Below are 19,430 nucleotides of genomic sequence, written 5' to 3'. Positions count from 1 at the left end.
GTGTCTTGGTACCAGTCCTAAATCAAAATCATAACTCTTGTCATTTGGCCCTATCCTTATCCTTACTCAATGTAATTAAACTCACAACTTTAGTGGAGATGCGGGTGAAGAAAATTAACAAGTTGCATGAGCGACATAATTTCTAAGCAAAATGAGAAGTATACACCTTACAATTAAGTATAAAGTAATGAGATCTGAATTTTTACCTTTCTTCACGCAAGGACAGTGAAACCTTTAGATGAAAATTAAACAAGTAAAAAATAAGGTTTGAAATAGGTATTTTCAGAAATGCGTGTACCCTGTCCCAAAGTAATGCATGCAAAATTCTTAAAAATTACATAAATTTCTAGTGTACAGCCAAAGTAGTTGAGTGAAATTTAATAAGATTTATATGTTTATTTATTATATATCTCAACCCAGATTCCTAGAACTCAACAAAATTACCACTCATAAGTTCTTTTACATATATACTTGAATATTTATCTTTTCATTTAAGATTTGTGCCACGCGTTGGTGATAATATATCCAAACATAGACACTGACAACCCCACGAAATCTAGTCCAAAGATACGTTCTCCCTTTCTTGTAAGCATATTGCTTCATCAAAGGACCCTTGACTTCCATGAACTAAGCCGGTAAGCCCTATTAATTTGGTAACAAAAAACTCAAACTTACCATCCCATCCGAAATTTCCATTGACAAGACCTCAAGAGTGTGCACATAAAATTAATAGACACATATCCATGCCTCACGGGAAGTTAGTGGGTCGTTAGAGACAAAAAGATCCAGTCCCAAAAATTGCAATCAGATCATATATACATGTAATTAATAATGCATGCACAGTTTTTATTATATATATATATATATATATATATATATATATATATATAAAGAATTCAGCTCTAATTTAATCGTATTATACAAATTAAATTATTAATCAATCATGACAAAAATTGAATATCTTGAATATAAAATTTAAAATACTAAACATTTTGTTAATGATCTAATAACTATCTAACAATTGATAGTCTAATAAGTCTAATAAGCTTAATAATATTTATTAGAATAAATTATGATTCTATTTCGAAAACAATAGTTATATATTTAATACTAGTAGAAAATCAGTTTTTTATGTTAGCGTTTTCTCGTCAATTATAAAAATATCTAAAGTAAAAAATACGCGGTGAGATTTTTAAAATTAATCTAAACTTTTTTACGTCAGACCAAAGGGGGTCAGATGTAAAAACTAAAATTTACGTCTGATACGAAGTACAGTCCGACGTAGATTTCAATTTTTACATTAAATCCCTTTTAGCTTGACGTAAAAGTTGTTTTATTCCCCCTTGCACCTTCATCTTTTTTGTGCGCGCAAGTGTTTTTTCATTGTTTTTCTCTAGGATTTTCCTCTAGCAATTTCTGGCAACGATGTTATGAGACCTTTGGGTGTTTTTCGGTCACGATGAGCGACGACGACAACTGCGGCGAAACTCATTTTTTATTCTGAACCTATCTCTCTGATTGGCTTGAAGCATTTAGGCGTTTTCATGGATTGAGGTTAGCGCATTCATGCGTGTATTGATCTTTCTGTGTAAAAATGTTGTTTTATTCCTGCACACAAGTGTTTTGACACTATTTTCTTCTTTAGCGATTTTCGGCGACAGTGGTATGAGACCTTTGGGCGTTTTCCATTCACGATGCACGGCGGCAAACCCATTTTTTTATTTCGGGCATATCTCTCCGATTAGATTGAAGCATTTGGAAATTTTTTGGACATGTTCACGAATTGTAAATATTTGTTTGTTTGTCTGTCAACCATTTTATGTCGAACATGGAAAATGTCTGACATAATTTTACGTTGGCTAAAACACCCAACATAAATTTACATCTCTCACATTAACGTTGAACTTTCTTCTAAGGTAAAAAATCTAAAATAACATACATAAAATTTCTCTTTTATACTAATACTATTATAACTCAAAATTATAAAATCAATTAGAAAGTAAAAATTACTCTTCATGGTCGCCACCTCAATAGTAGGGTGATCTCAATATTTTGTATGTGTAGTGGTTATTTTTCATAGGAAAGGTGGGTCTTTTTGATCATGTGGATAAATATCCTTTCTTATTCTCAATTGTGACCCGCATATGCAACTTACCCTAATAATGTTGTTGATGTGAGAGGTAAAAGATGAAGCGACATGACATGTAATATGAGTTAAGGTGCATGTTAGGTCTGCTAACTGCTAAGTGATAGCTAGGGTTTGTTTGTTTGTTTTTTTTTTTTTGAATTTTTTGTGTTTTAAAATATGCGACGTAGAAACGTCGAAAAAGATCTTGCAAAGTGATGTGTTGTGGTGGGAGGGTTTAAGGTCCTTATCCTCTCCATGTGAAAAAGTACTCCGAATTGTCTGAGATGACCCCACTAAGCCAGAAATTTGCAGGGACTTCATTGCACCCTGCCGACGAAATGAAACTTCAGTTCTTGGGTCAGTGTTCAATTTTCTTTGGTTATAAATCTTTAGCATTTTTTTTATGCACAATATCAAATGGATATATGAAGTTAATTAATCATTTACTTTTTTTATCATATTTTTTATTAAAAAATATTTATTATATTTATTTATAACTTCATTTACACTCTTTAAATAAGTCTTTAAGTCTATAAAATTTTATTTTAAATAATTCTTTAAGTCTGTAATATTAATTTTTATTCTTTCTATAGAGGTATAATTCCTATTTGTTGGATTGGTCATTATTAAGATAAAATAGTATCACTTGTCATTTTTAAAATAAAAATAAACTTATTTCTTAAGGTAAATTATTATCTTAAATTTAAAATATAATTTATGTATTTAAAAATATTTATTTATATATAAGGATGGATCTGTGTATAAAAGAGTGAGAAAACTGTCCCACTTTTTTTTTTCATTTTAAAATATAATACACATTTATATTATAAATCATTTTTATAATATGATGCAATGTAGTAAAAGAAATTATAATAAAAATATTTCTCCCACTAATTTATTTTAGTTTAATTATTCTCTCATTTTGATATTCTTAATTCTTAATATTATTTCTCTTCTTTTCTTTGAATATGAATCTTACACATTTGTTTTTCGTAACTATTAAAAAAATTCTCTCTCAATTTTATTAAATTTGTAGTATTTGAACATGTGAAATGTACATGCATATTCATTATATATAATAAAAATTTATAATAAATTATATATATATATAAATATTATGTTTCAATATATAAATTATATTTAAAAATTATATAAATATATTTTTAATTTATGATAAATAAATAATTTATATTATATCACAAAATTATTTTTATGTATTGATATTTTTAAAATATTAATATTTAATTAATAAATAAAAGTCAAATTGAATAAAAAAATTAAAAAAAAATATTTACGGATCCTTTCAAAGAAAAAAAAAATTCTTAAAATTATTCTTGCATAAGAGAACAATGTTTTTTAATATATACAGGTTGAACATATAGCTTTTTTCATGTGTATAAATTATTCTTGTAACTATTTAATCTTTTGGTCTATTATATTTTATCTATTTTTTCAGTTTAATTTTAATAATTTATAAAAAGTTTCAATAAATAAAAATAATTTTAAAACATAAAAAATATTTATTTAAATAATAACAAAAAATTGAAAGACGCATTTATTAATTAATTTCATGGTACCATTGTGATGAGCATAGGATCACAGTGACAAGTAGGTATTGTGTCTGCAGATGTGAATAAATACCACATGTTGAATTTAATGAACGAACACCCTTACATGCGTGCCAGCCAAACATATATGTCTCTGCACGAACTCTTCTGTTCTGTTAACTACTCCATCGTGTTGTTGAGCCACGTAGACATAACTTCTACAGATACTACCCTACTATGTCATTCATACAATTTAAATAATATTCTTCATTTTATGACTTAATTTTTATTCAGTTAGGTCAAATATATTTAAATTACAACCTCATATAAATGTTTTTCTAACAGTAATTTTGTTTGACCTAATAAATCACTCATTATTAGAAGTTTTTTTGTCATACAATATTATTTTAAAAAAGTATCCATAAAATTACAATAATGATACTAAAATTTAAATTTGAAATTACGTAAATATCATATATAATAATATGACCCAAAATAATATGTAAGTAAAAAAAGTTAGAGTTAATTTTGGAAATTCTAAGACTTAAAACTAAAAATAAATAAATATATATCAAGCACGTTAAGATTGCTTCATTAATTATCTTTTGAATTGATTGTGATGGGATAGATATCTAAATGTATAGTTTTAATATGAAAGGATAGATATCTATACTGATCGCACCACTATAAACCACTTTTTCGTGTGCTTAATTGCCATGAAACCAGCAATGGATGACACATGCATTGTAATTTGTAGATGATGGCAAATCCTTGGCGAACTGAATTTGGTGCAACTGAATATCTCATGCTTCCATTGCAGACAGAATTATAATACTCCATATCTTCTATTTTATTAAACATTTAAGATTTTAATAGAAACTTACGAAATATAACTAACTAACATTTCATCTACGTAACGATCTTGACATAATTTTTATACTAAATGGTACAATTATTAGTTTAAGATCATATGCTTACAAATATTAGAATAGGTACAATATTACATATATATAATGATGAAACGACTATTTCAATATGTGCAATATACATATAGTAATCATGTATATGTAAATATATAATTAAATTGTTAGTCAAACTGCTATAAATATCTACACAAATCTACCATCAATAGCTAGTCATCAAAACCATTTAAGTCATACGCCACTGTATGGCCTCCACTATAACACTCCAATCCTATCCTTGTCTTACTCACATACCATGTGATCATCGCAGTCCAAACTACATAAAAACATACAAAGGTAAACTAGGAAAAAGAAACATCATATATATATATATATATATATATATAGAATTATAATTATACCGGTGTAACTTTTACTAAGTGTTACATTGTTCAATAACTTTTATATTAAATGTGAATTTTGTAAATCCAACCGTTAGATTGAAAGTTCATATCTCTTAGATCATATATACAAAATTTTATATTAATCCAAGATGATTTGATACTCTATTTTTATAAAACAAAATTGACGTAATATATTCATTTCAAAATACACTAAAATATGAACACTTTGATTATCTTCAAGTTGTTGTTCAATTTTAACAAAATTTGATATACACGTATAAAGTGATATGAACTTTTAATCTAACGGTTGAATTTACAAAATTTACAATTAATATAAAGTTATTGAGCGGTGTAACACTTAGTAAAAGTTATATCGGTGTAATTATAACTCCCTCATATATATATATATATATATATATATATATATATATATATATATACATACATACACACGACCTAGGAATATCACATCATCATCTCGTCTTTGACAATACAGCAACAAAGCATCACTGATGGAAATCTAATCCCCAAGGATCCCTTTGGAAGAGGTAAGACCAAGAAGGGTGAAGGTTGATCCAAGGAGGCTCACACTTGAAGACCATTGGGCCTTTAACTAGGTCCATGGTTAGGAGGCTAGAGGAGGCTTCTAGAGAGGAGGTGCTTCTTAGACCTATGCTCAATATGAGTATTGAGTATGATTCCTCTTTTTAGTCTCATAGTCTCTATTGTACATACATTGTATAGTTTGATTTCTTGTACCTTGTATATAGTAGATACTTGTATAGGTGTATTTTTGCCTTTGTATTTGTGAGGCACTTTATTTCCTTTTATTAGCTATTGTATATTGTTTCTAGGGTAGGTTACTTGGACACTTTGACTCCATTTAACCTAATCTAGAAATACACTCTTTTCTTATTTTTCTAGTAGTAGGATTGAGAGTGGCATTAGCAAGCTAGAGAGTGTAATTAGCAAGCTAGAGAGTGTTACTAGCAATTGGGCTTAAAGATGGGCCTAGGTAAAATTTTACATATTAGACTCATTTTACTCCTAATTTTTCATAGATTTGATTTAGCTAGGTTTCATTCACATTGGATGAATCTAACTAAACCAAATCAACATTTTTCAAAGCCGGTTGGAGTAAAATAAAGTCCATGAGCCGCCCACCTTGATTTGTGTTCACATTGCTTGTTCACACTAAAGCTTAGAAGCTTGAAGCACAAGCTTCTCCTTAGCTTGCTTACCAAGCAAGCTAAGTGAGTAGCTTGCTCTCCAAGCCTCTAGACCATGGATGGCTAGCTAGACCTTACCATGGTTCCTAGTGAACCATGGTTAAGGCTAGCTTGCTCTCCAAGCTTCCTACTCCTATATTTTCGTTTTTCCTTCAACGTAAAACACTTTTGGATGATATTTTTGAGTGAGATCATAATTTGCACGAAAATTCTCTCTTCCAAAAGTCTTTAACCTCTTTGATATTCATCCAATTCTCTTATCCCTTCCATAGAAGAGTGTGGTGAGAATTGAAGAGACTCATCTCTTCATCAAGGAGTGGCGTCTCTTGGGAGAGTTCTCCACCAAACCGTGGTGGTTGTAATAAGGTCTCCTTCTCCATTGGAGACCTTAGCAATGCTTAGGAAGAATCAAGGAGCCAAAGATCTAGGGAGGAACTTGAAGAGGATTCACATCAACCGGATTCTCCAACAAGTTTTCCATCAATCACAGTATACAACACAAATCAACATAATTCAACCTTGATTCAACATAACAACACATTTCTTCACAATTCAATGTAACATATGAACAACTCAATCAATTCAACACAACAATCATATGCATTGTCACACATTTCAACTAGGAGATCCTTTATAGAATAAGTGAGTAGTTTAAGTGACATGTCTTTACCAAATCACAACGTTATACCTATCTTAACTAGGTCAAGTATAGTATAACATTAGGCTTCATAAGAAAGTTAGGTATAGACAACTTAATTTGATCTCTCAGGTTTTACTTAAACAAAGAAGTAGGGTACTATGTTAGGATAGAACAATTTGGATATGAGTTTATCACAATATTAATCTACAACAATAAGGCATTTATGGGATTAGTCCATTGACTATCCTGCAAATACTACAACCTTCTAATACTAGGTTAGAGACTAAGTCCCCGACCTGGTACTTTACTCGATGGGTTGTTTTATACATGTGTGCCTCGACCTTGCCCACACACGGAATACCACATAAAACCTATAGAAGACAATGAAAAACAACATACCCATTCAAAAGCCAACTCACTTACTGAAGGATTCAATACAACGTATATCCACACAATGAGATATTAAAGTTCGAAAACATCTTTGACTTTCCTCTAGTTTATACATATCGTAACTAAGATATGTATCTAACTCATATATCTATAGTTTATCAACTTAACAACTTATTCATCTTTCAACATTCAACTTAACAACTTTAAGAACAAGCAACATTCAACTTTCAACTTCACATCATGTCAACTTAAGCAATGTAAACAACATACATCTTTACAACATTCACATCTTAAGAAAACATCATAAATCAACTTAAACAACTAGAATGGATTACAACTTTACTACTTTAACAACTAAAAGACAACTTAAAACATCAAAGTAGTTTTATAACTTTAAGCATACATCAATGGAAACAACATCTTGATGATCAACTAAAAACAACCAAATAATTTAACAACTGAATAACTTAAGGCACAACTTATGACATGTATAGTAGTTTTAACATAACAACTTCAATTACAACGTAAACAACTTTAAACATCCTCATACATAATCATCCATATCAACAATTTATCATATATTAACTTAGGACATCATATATTACCATATGCTATAATGGAATTGATACATATCATTCTCAACATGTAATTATCAATTAGCATACCATGACAACTTCCATATAACACAACAAAATTTGAGTTCCACTACTTCGATCAAACTCATCTTTATATCACATGAAAGCTAAAAAAAATTTCTACAACTTTTATGAAGAACTCAAGTTCTAATTCCATCATCTACAATGTTGAAAATTGTAAAAATTGTAGCCGTTTGTCTAAATATTGATAGATTGACCTTTACTAACTAAAAAGGTCATAACTGGAGTTCTAAACCTCTTTTTTAGGTGATTCCAATGCCATTGGACAAAAAAATCCAAGGCTAAAACTTTTATGAAGATCTCAAGACCAAATATAGTCATTTATCTCTACTATAGTAGTGCTCAATTAGCACTCTAGCATTGACTCTTAGCTAGTCCAACTTTTGCCACCACTATAGTGCCCAACCACGACTGTAGCACTGAATCTCAGCTATCCCAATTTTCCCATAGCTGTAGCATTAAACCACAACTACAACGTTGAGTTTCGGTCATGCCAATTTCTCCCATAGTTTTAGCGTTGAACCATGGCTGTAACGCTAAGTGCAAATTTTCTTTTACATTTCCATGGATTCCCCTTCGTTCCTCACCTATACTTCATCAATCTTCCTCCTAAACAGGATCTACACTCATAATCTCTATTAGATTTGTTCATGCAACCAAGAAAAACTACAAGAAAGACAACATGTAAACACCAAAACTCAAACAAATCATCAACATTTTAACCTTTCATCAATAACATCAAAAACCCCAGTTTTCAACATGCAAACCCTATAAATCCATCCCCACAACTATAGATTTAAGAAACTCCATCAGCAATAAACTTTTTATTCATCGAATAGTCTAATGTTTCAATCAAAACCCAAGATTCCAGCTTCCTTTACCTTATAATGGAGTGAAACTGAAGAACTCCAAGCTACTCCAAGGTAGAAGAAGTACGACTGACTCTATAATGAATTCAACAACTTGTTACAAGGTTTCCACGACCAGATACCTTTTCTCTAGAATCCTCTCTCTAGAAAGCTAATGGAAAGAGTTTATGAGGCTCTACTCAAAACAAAAAATTTATATAATGTTTTCTCTATGGTCAAACTGGGTATCTACCTAGAAAACCCTTTCTTAATACCATTGAAGTTCTAAAAGGATCCTCGGACCCACAAACCTTTCAACACAAACATTTCAACTTAGCATTATATACAACTAGGAGTAATACAACACTATCAACTTACAGTGTTACAGCTTGACACAATGTATAGGTTAAACTTTTAGATTTAAATATGTTTTAAATTTAATTTAAGTCTCTCAAATTTAAAATCAATTTTTTAGTCTTGTAATTTCAAAAGGAATCTTATTTTAGTTTTTATACTCAAATTTTGTTAGAATTTGTCAAATATATTTGCATAAAATACACCTACCGGTATTTTTATTAGTGAAAATATCATATTAAATATAACTAATACTGCATAATTATCTTCATTTGTCATTTTCAAATATATTATTGGTGATCTGGGAGACCATAAAAAGATTTTCATAAGTTACTGGAGCTAAAAACAACAGTTTTAAATTTGATGGAGCAAAAATAAATTTATTCTAAATTTAAAGGACTAAAAACATATTTAAGTCTAAATTTTATTATATATAACTAAAAATACAATAAATTATATATAAATAAATATTTTATTTAAATATATAAATTAAATTTAAAATGTGTATAAATAGATTTCTAAAATATTCAAATTATATTTTATTTATTATAAATAATAAATATTGTAAAACAACATTGTTTTTATTTATTGATAATATATTTTAAAATATTAAAATATAATTCATAAATAAGATAATAAAAAAATTAAATTAGATAAAATTTAAAAGAATTCTTAAGAACTCTTTTCAATACATCTTTAAATCTTTTGAATTTTCACTAATAATTAAAGAAATGCATTAATAATAGTTAAGACTATAATAAAAAATATATTTTATGTTACATTGATATTATAAAATGATAATAAAATTAAAATAAATAAAAAATGATAAAACATCAAATAAAATAAAATGGAGTGAGTAGTTAGATGAAGATAGAATAGTTAAAATATTGAACTCGTGTTAGAAATATGAATTTTGTTTATCTTTATTTAGTAATATTTTAATTTAATAATTGTATAAATGTGTGGAAAAGCTCCTTCCCTCCTTCATGAACCTTGTAGATAATAAAAAATAAAAATGGAAGTTAAATAATGAATAGAAGGTGAAATTGAGGAATAAGTAGATGTTATTAGGATGCTTATAATTTGGTTAGTGAAAATGGATAAAAACAAAGTGAAAAATGTGGTCGGAACTTTGTTTTTGTTGTAATTTATAGCTGCCAAACGGCTTGACTCGCATCGATGAATGCATCTCACTGTTAGGATGTTAGTAAATATTTATACTTTTTTTTAAAAACATTATTGATATTTTATAGGAAAGGACACTGGTGAATGAATACATATAGGAAGTTTCTTTTTTTATTTATTTAAAATTTAATAACATACTATTTCTAATAACCAATATAATTTTGAATAAAAATTCCAAACATATTGTATATTTAAACTCTTATTAATTATTCTAAATTTCATGTACACAATTTTTGTGTTCTTTAAACCAATTTGATTTTTGAGTTGAACATAAAATTATGACTAGATGTACTAATTTATTCCGGATATAGACTCACTTAATAAGAATGACTTAAATTTCCTAATTATATAAAAAATATCTTATTGATCATATTTTATTTATAATATTTAATAATTATTATAATAATAATTGATTATAAGTAATAAGATATTCGACAAGAATAATTTAAATTTTTTATACCTCACCTTAATTATATTTATTGGATAACAACTCGCCATGATCTCTACATTTAGTGGAATTGTACTACTACTAATAAGGTAAGAGAAATATTAAAACTGGATAACTCATATATACAGGTGTATAAATATAGTATAATAATACTAACTATGTTTCTATATACAAAAATATAACACCAAATATGTACAGTCATCCCAAAATAATAACCTCCTAGTGCCGGTCAAACACAAATAACAATTATCCAAGAAGGTAACTTGGACACTAGGACAAAACTCCTCGTCCTGCAATGATCATAGCAAACAGCTCCAACCTAACCCTGACTTGCTCCCATACACAGTATGATCATCGTAGTCCATCAACATGGAAACAGAATGGTAAGCTAGAGTTCAAAAGGCAACCATACAAGTATAGAATAAAATCTATACTACACATGCATACAAATCAAGTCCCAAAGGAACTTCCATCTCAATCATTCATCAATTCATCAACCATGAAGTCAAACACCATGCACTTCATCATCATAACAATCATGCAATACATGCAAATCATGACAGATATCAATGCATATCAATAATCTAATGCGTCGTCACGCATACACCTAGGAGATCTCCCTAACAGCAGAGCAGTATAAGTGACATCCCATCCTATTGAAACCACCCCAACTATTTTCACGCCCAATGCGCCCGCTCGGTCACAGTTAAACAGGATATAAATCCTCACTCGGGTTTACTCGAATGATGTCACTTACACAATTGGAAGTTCGGTTCCACCATCAAGTATAACACAGTTGGGTACAGGCTTACTACGACCTTGACATGCATTACCAAGTCACTTGTGGAGTTTGCCCACCAACTATCCGCCAGGAACCACACACCTTCCCCAGTACTTGGTTAAGGGAATAATCCTCGACCTCATACTCCGCTCCAACACTAGCTAAGGACTTAAAGGAGACTCACCCAAACTAGTGGCCTACCTGAGCACCACTCTCATAATCAGTGGCCTATCCAAGCACCACTCTCAAGAGACTCTATGTGAGCTCTTCCAGTTCGAAAATATTTCCCTCTCCTCAAGTCTTAGGCTAGACATGACATCACATGCAATAATGCATCATACATCATACATGGTCAATCCACCATCATGATCAATAATCATACTCATGTGAACATATACTCATGTCATATCATATTTAAACATTCATACATATCATCACTAAGCATACATATGAATCATACACCGCCATACATCATATATCAGACATACATGATCATTCTTTCAACTTTAAACATGCATAAGCATCATTTCAAATCAATCAAAACATCAAACACACTCACGCCCGGTGCAGCCAGCTTGCGCCCGACGTCGTTCAAATAGAGACTCCTAGAGGTTTCCACGCCCGATGTTTTTTTTTTTTGCGCCCGGCGTGGCTCTCCTCATGCCCGACGTGAATTCATCTAGAAACTGCTTCTAATGAATACAAGCCCGACGCCAATAATATGCGCCCAACGTAAATTCATACAGCAATCCCAAAACTTCAAAAATTTCGTCCAAAACTCGAAAACCAGGAAATTCAGCCACATGCAATCCAAGCAATGATGCATATAGACTCCATACAACTCGAAAACAGACTCTGATTCAACATGCATTCACCAAACGCATCAAAATCACCAAAAACCCCATTTTTCCCAAACCCTGAAAAATGAGAATTTCCTCCAATCTAGCCATGGATTCTCCAAATTCATGCATCAATTGAGTTCCTAAACTCACATGTAACCAAATAACATACATTCTAGCTTCCCTTACCTGAAGATTGGCTCAGAATAGCCCAGAACTGAGAAGAAGCAAAGAAATTCCTCCGGAGCTCGACTCGTAGATTTCAATCATTCAAAAGCAAGCTTTCTAGTCTGTAATTCAAGAGAAGATAGAAGAAGTTAGTGATCTAGAAGAGAAGAGGAATCAAATAGAGAAATTTGAGAGAGAAAGGAGCTCACGGACCAGAGTCCTTCTCTCTAGGTTTCCTTGAGAATGAACTTATGAAGTTCCTTTCCCAGAGAAAACCCTTATATACTCTTCTTCCTAGAGTCAACTAAACTCTAAAATCTACTCACTACATCACAATTTTACATCAAATGCATTTTCGTTTAAATTGTCTAAAATTATCATGAATAAAAATTTTATCTCCATATTTTTAAAGTATAGTATAATTAGGATTCAAACTATAGATTAGTGATTAAGTTGATCAATTGATTCATATATTTTATAATTAAAAAAGTATTTATTAAAATATATTTTTTTACTATAATTCTCTATATATATTATTAGAAGTATATTTATTAAAAATAAGAAAAATTTAAATTAAATAATAAAAATATATTAATTTAATTAATATTATAATTGGTCCAAATTTTAAGATCTTGAATTAAAGTTTGAATTTAATAAAAAATATTTTTTTTTATTTTTTAATAATAAAAAGTATAATAATCTATAAGTATCCTTTTATATATCGGCGTATAGATAAAATCAGCGTAGTATGCAAGATTCTTAAAATGGGTGAAGACTTCGTAAGCAACTATTGCCCTTCTCCACAGCTTTCAAGTCACAAGTCAGCAACCTTACAATTTACGGTCTCTTCAGAAAAGATATTTCGTATTTCCATTATTTGACATGATTGTCAAAAGATTTAACAAGAAAATTTTAAAATTGTTGCCACAAAACTTGCAAAGAAATATATGTTTTTTTTTTCTTCTACGTGTGAAATCATGATATCCTTGACTAGAGTCAAAGATTAATTTTTCAAGAACCTGATATTTATTTATATTTACGAGATTAACCTCCCCAATAAATGTTAAGTACATTTAGAAATTGATAATTTGACCACATTCTTGTTCTTGATAAACATGAGTACATACCAACCATGTTAAATTATACTTTTCCAGTTTCATTTTGTTTAACGTTTAAAATTTTGGCATACATTTAAAAAATATTATTAACATGTTTGATTTTATAAAATATTATATTATTTTATATCGTTTTACGTAGACAAAAAAGTCAATAAATGGATGAAAAAGAATAAATAATACAAATTTTACAAAATTATTCTTATGGTTAACTCTCTTAGCAAGAAATCTTTTTAAGTCAAATTTTTTTCTTCTATAAATGATGCAACATAATAATAATTTTTCAACTAATATTAATAGAAGTATAAATGAAAAAGAAGTAATTCATATTATATTAAAAAAAATAACATGACATTTATTTTTTCTTCTAACATGATAGTTATTATGAGATTGAAGAATAAATTGTATAACATTCTAATATATTTTTAAATCTTTTGCATTCCCATCAATAATTAAAAAATACATTAATAATGATTAAGAGTATAATAAAAAAACATATTTAATGTTACATTAGTATTATAAAACTACAATCAAATTAAAATTGAAAAGAAAAATACTAAAAACGTGAAACAAAATGAAAGGGTGAGAGTAATATTTCTTTTCCTTGTTTCTAAGTACTTGGACAGACTAGTAGATAAATAAGTGGAGCCTTGCAATGGATTCCATTTGATTCATTTGTTATGTATGGTAAAAGCTTTGATCCCCATTGAAAAGCACATGCAGTTTCCATAAAACTGAGTCCCAATGCTGCATACTTCATCACAGTGTCCTGCACTTGCATGGTCCCAACAGCTCAAAGTTTGTCAGGGTTTGATGTTGACTGACCTCTATTTATTCCCTCTCCAATCCCCCCTCATTTCCCCAAACACCTCCTTTCCATGTTCACCTTCAAGTAATTAATTATCTCCCCTTATGTCTTCCTTATCTTTTCTTTCAATTTATTATAGCAACCATTATTATGATCCATTTATTTATGCAGGAAAATGGCTCATCTTGCCTTTCTTCTTCTGGGGTGTCTCTCCATGATCTCATGTGCTAATGGCTATGTGAACAATGGGGGTTGGACCAATGCACATGCCACATTCTATGGTGGAAGTGATGCTTCTGGGACAATGGGTATGTATTTATGTGTGTGCATCATGTATGAACAAATGTGACCATGATTAATAACAAATCTATGTGTTTGCCAAACTTGTGCATTAGATTTAAGTTACATATTTGCTTATATTATATATCTCATCATGATATTGTATATAGGTGGGGCTTGTGGGTATGGAAACTTGTACAGCCAAGGTTATGGGACTAACACAGCAGCACTTAGCACTGCCTTGTTCAACAATGGCTTGAGCTGTGGCTCATGCTACCAAATTAAATGTGCAAATGACCCACAATGGTGCCTCCCTGCCTCCATTGTTGTCACTGCAACCAATTTCTGCCCCCCTGGTGGTTGGTGTGACCCTCCCAATCACCATTTTGATCTTTCTCAACCTGTTTTTCAGCAAATTGCACAATACAAAGCTGGAATTGTTCCTGTAGTTTACAGAAGGTAATGCAGCATGTGAGTTGTGTTAAGTGTGAACAATTCAGACCTGCAACAAAAAAAGTTACAATATGACCAGTGTTATCAAATAAATTATATGCAAGTATATAGAAGGTGTGTGCTAATGTAGTTAACTAGTGCAAACATAGTTACTTTTAAGACCAAACTTTTTGAATGTTTTTGGTACTATTATTCAAGCACAATTAAAGTTTCACTTTAGAAATCACCATGACTTTAAATGCTGATATTTGTTGTAAGTCACCAAGCTGAAACACTAATTTTAGTCGAAGAATAGCAACTTAAACATCTAAAGATCTCTAATTAAGTTTTAGAGTTTAATTTCTATATGCTATAAGTGAAAGAAAAAAAATTGCAGTCTATTATTTAGAAATCGTCAGTAGTATAATTTTAAGATAGTTATTATAAAAATCAATGAATAAATTTATCGTATATAAAAGTTTCTGATTAAATGATACTTTTATGCTGTCAATACATACACTATTTACCATGTTTTTTTTCCCTTACTTTTACTAGTTTTTGGCCTGAAGCTAACATTTTCTCTTCATGGGTTTTGTTTAAAGGGTAAGGTGCAGAAGAAGAGGTGGAATCAGGTTCACCATCAATGGTCATTCCTACTTCAATTTAGTCCTTGTGACTAATGTAGGGGGTGCTGGTGATGTGCATTCTGTGGCCATCAAAGGTTCAAGAACCAGATGGCAAGCCATGTCAAGGAATTGGGGCCAAAACTGGCAGAGCAACTCTTACTTGAATGGACAGAGTCTTTCCTTTTTGGTCACCACTAGTGATGGCCGCAGTGTGCTCTCATATAATGCTGCACCACCAAGTTGGTCCTTTGGACAGACCTACACTGGGAGCCAGTTCCGTTACTAACCAACCTTAGCTACAATCACAGTACTGAGAGCCAGATTATTCTCTTGCCCAGTAAATTCGAGGATACTAGTAGCAAGAAAAAAAGACCTTTTGATGGAACATCATTTCCATGAAGTTGGGTACATCATGATAATAAGATTGCATTGAAAAAGAACTAAGCAATAGTTTAATAATAGTGTACATGTGTCAACATTGGCCACAAAATAGGTGGTCAATTTAATCTAGTCCCTTTTTATATATCGAGTCTTGTTGCAACTTGCAAGGTTTTTGGCAGAAGAATTCCTACCCTTGATTTATGCTAGGCTAAGCCTCATGGGTGCTTCTGTTTACCTGCCGAAAGAAAAGTAGGTTAGAAGTGGGATTTTGTGTGCCTTATTGCACTTTGGCAGATTTGATTCTTGCCTTGTTCAGAAAGATCAACATGAAATAATAATTAAGTATATTTTTCTATTACTTTAATTATTATTATTGAATGAGAAATGTGATCATGGTGTATTATGTGCTTAACTCGCAAAAACTCGTCAAAAATTTAAAAAATCAGATTTGTATTAAACTTGAGTTTTGTGTTAGCCCATGTTAAATTAAAATTGTTTTTGTTCGACTCACTATATCCTACAAACCATATTGGGCCAAATAGCCCGTTTTATCACATGTATAGAGATGGAGGCGTGATACCAGAATTAACACTAATATATATACATGTCAACATGCATTATATAATAAGAAATTATTGAAATAAGAAGGAAATTATTCACATCAGAGTCGCTTCTAACTCTGGGGTCTTAATCCTAGGCAAGTTGTAAGCCAATTTATGTTGCATGAAATGTCACTTATCTAATGTGTTGGACACTAAGAGGTAGTTGAGATGTCACCGTGTTTCATTACTTTTATGGTTTTGGGTGATAATAAGAGTTGATGGGATTAAAGTGATATGAGTGCAAAATTAGAGTAATATAAAAGTCCATTTCAGTGACTAATGTATAGAATGAAAGGGTTACCTGTCCTCAATATATTGATTCAAAGGTCATGGATCATATTCATATATATAGTGATGGCATAATTAGGTAGCCACATCACATGAGTGGTCATAAGGTGCACACATCTAATGTGGGTAGAAATATTGCAGTAAAAATATATCTTGCAAGATCCTACATACAATAAAACAAATAAGTAGCTGTGAAATTTTTAATTTTGCAAAAAAGTAAATAAATAAATAAATGTCTCGGCCATTTTCTTAAAAAGTAGAAACATTTCTCGTGGACAATTTTCCTAAATATTGATCGATCCAAAACTTCATGAACACACTCAGAAAACAAGTACCAAAGTGAAACCAATGCTTGTTCAGAAACTGCTACATATCACCCTGCATTTTCTAGGTACCTTCCACATCTTTGTTCCCTCAAAGAACTTGTTAAACTCTTGAAACTCTACCACATCTAAGAGCATGAGATTTGGCAAAACCATCCATGTCCAGTTGGTTATTCGTAACCAAACTTCAAAAGACAGTGACATACTCAAATAAACTCATTGATCAATTTATACTCCAAATGTGATCAATTAGAGTGTGCCAGAAGGCTGTTTGATAAAATGCCCCAGAGAAACGTGGTTTCTTGGCGTGTTTTGATGGTGGGGTGATAGAGACCCAATTAGTCCAAATATAAATAGGCCCAAATGTATTATATCCAAACCATGTTGGATCAGAGACTATGTTTAGTTATAAAGGTTTCGGTGCTATTTTTTATTTCATCTTGCTTTCAATAATCTCTAGTCCTACATGTGTAGGGGTAGATTACAATGGTTATTTTACATATATTGTAGTGTTTATCATTGAGAGGATTGTGAATGGATTTCCTAAGTTTATTTTTTTAGTTAGTACTAGTGTAGCCCTAATTCTTTTTCACTCGGCTATTATTGGATATAATAATACTTTGGCTAGTTGGGTCTCTATCATGGGGTATTGATGGGAAAAACTCTTCCTCATATAATAGAATTATTCACACATCCAAAAATCTTAAATGAAACACACTCATATTTTATTTCTTGGCTCTCTATTCATAGACTAAAACTATAATACTTTGAATCATATAATCTTCCTAATTAAAAGAAAAAAAGGAAATAAATCTCTAAAAAATATTAAAACAAATAAAAATCTGTAAATCTAAATAATATCCTAAAGATTACAAATTCCTAAAATAACTCCTTAAATTTTCACTCACTCAATTTTTTGAAATTTGAATCATTTTCCTAACAAATCCTTCCTTAATTAAAATTTTTAAATAACTGGTTGATTAAAATATTTATCTTCTCAAAGCTTGTCCTTCCAAGTAGTAAAGATTTTTCTCATTCTTTTGTCCTTCAATATCAAGCGTCTCCCTTTGTACGCTTTGCATCACCATTTTGAACCAAAATAATTGTAGGCTTGTGATGTCAGTTCCCCCAATGAAATTATATTGGATGCAACAAAAGGTACATATCTCACATTTTTAGAAGTTTGAATGACACTGTTGTGAAGTTTTATTCTCACAGTCTTAATGCCTTTAACCTCCATTTTCTCACCATTTCCTAACTTGAATTGACCGAACCATTAGTGTTTAAAGTGTGAAATATCATACGGTCTCTACAAATGTGTTTTGAGACAACAAAATGCATTACCCATTTTGATTTAGCAACTTCCTTAGTAGTTCCCAAATAGACATCTTCATCGTCATGAAGGTTTTGAGTTACATTAGCTTGGAGTTGTCATCATCTCTCCTCACAATTCTCAATTTTTGAAGGTCCTGTCTCATTTCTTTACACATCGGTTGCATGTGACCTTTCTTTCCACAATACTAATATTGCACATTGCTCATATCTCATTTTAGACATAATTGAAAATTTGATCTTTTTCTAGGCCCATCTTGTTTCCATGAATCACTTCTCCTTTGCTCAGAATGTTGCACGGCTAGTGCATGTCCTTCAATATCAATATTCTCATTTTCATCATTCTCTCATTTTCTCTTATACAGATGTCACTTCATTGGACTTTAATATCAACGTCTAATTTAACGATTTATAAGACTTTGGTAGTAAGGCCAACAACAACACTGTTTGCCCTTCTTAGAATTTTTTTCATTTACATTTAACAATTGACATACTAGTTGGTTGAAATGATTAATGTAATCATGAAGATTTCCTCCCATCTCCATGTTGAGTTGATACAACTTCATCTTCAAACATAGGCGATTGGTACACGACTTAGATGCATAAATGCTCTCAAGTTTCTCCAACAAGGCTTCTGGTGTTGTCTCCTTTAACATGCTGCACTTGATTTCGGGAATAACAGCTAATCGAAATCGTGTTCATGACCTTCTTTTGGATCTAACTCC

The 19,430-nt window shown here is 30.7% G+C and overlaps 1 protein-coding gene across 1 annotated transcript; it reads left to right on the top strand.

The window, feature by feature from the left end:
• The first annotated feature begins 14,395 nt into the window (after window positions 1-14,395).
• On the top strand, window positions 14,396-16,518 carry LOC109790720 (expansin-A10). Its single transcript, XM_020349931.3, has 4 exons — window positions 14,396-14,526; window positions 14,614-14,750; window positions 14,892-15,180; window positions 15,756-16,518. Exons 1-4 carry the CDS (start codon window positions 14,513-14,515, stop codon window positions 16,063-16,065), a joined length of 750 nt encoding a protein of 249 aa, XP_020205520.1. The 5' UTR covers window positions 14,396-14,512; the 3' UTR covers window positions 16,066-16,518.
• Window positions 16,519-19,430: the final 2,912 nt, after the last annotated feature.

Source organism: Cajanus cajan, chromosome 2 (assembly GCF_000230855.2).
Source record: "Cajanus cajan strain Asha chromosome 2, NIPB_CcT2T_4, whole genome shotgun sequence".
In the NCBI taxonomy this organism is placed as follows: Eukaryota; Viridiplantae; Streptophyta; class Magnoliopsida; order Fabales; family Fabaceae; genus Cajanus; species Cajanus cajan.
This window is presented reverse-complemented; position numbering and strand designations above follow the sequence as displayed.

Bases quoted from the DNA above. Each gene is read 5' to 3' on its own strand.
- LOC109790720 (XM_020349931.3), top strand. The intron at 14,751-14,891 runs GTATGTATTTAT...TATTGTATATAG, and splicing joins TGATGCTTCTGGGACAATGG to GTGGGGCTTGTGGGTATGGA. The intron at 15,181-15,755 runs GTAATGCAGCAT...TTTTGTTTAAAG, and splicing joins GTTCCTGTAGTTTACAGAAG to GGTAAGGTGCAGAAGAAGAG.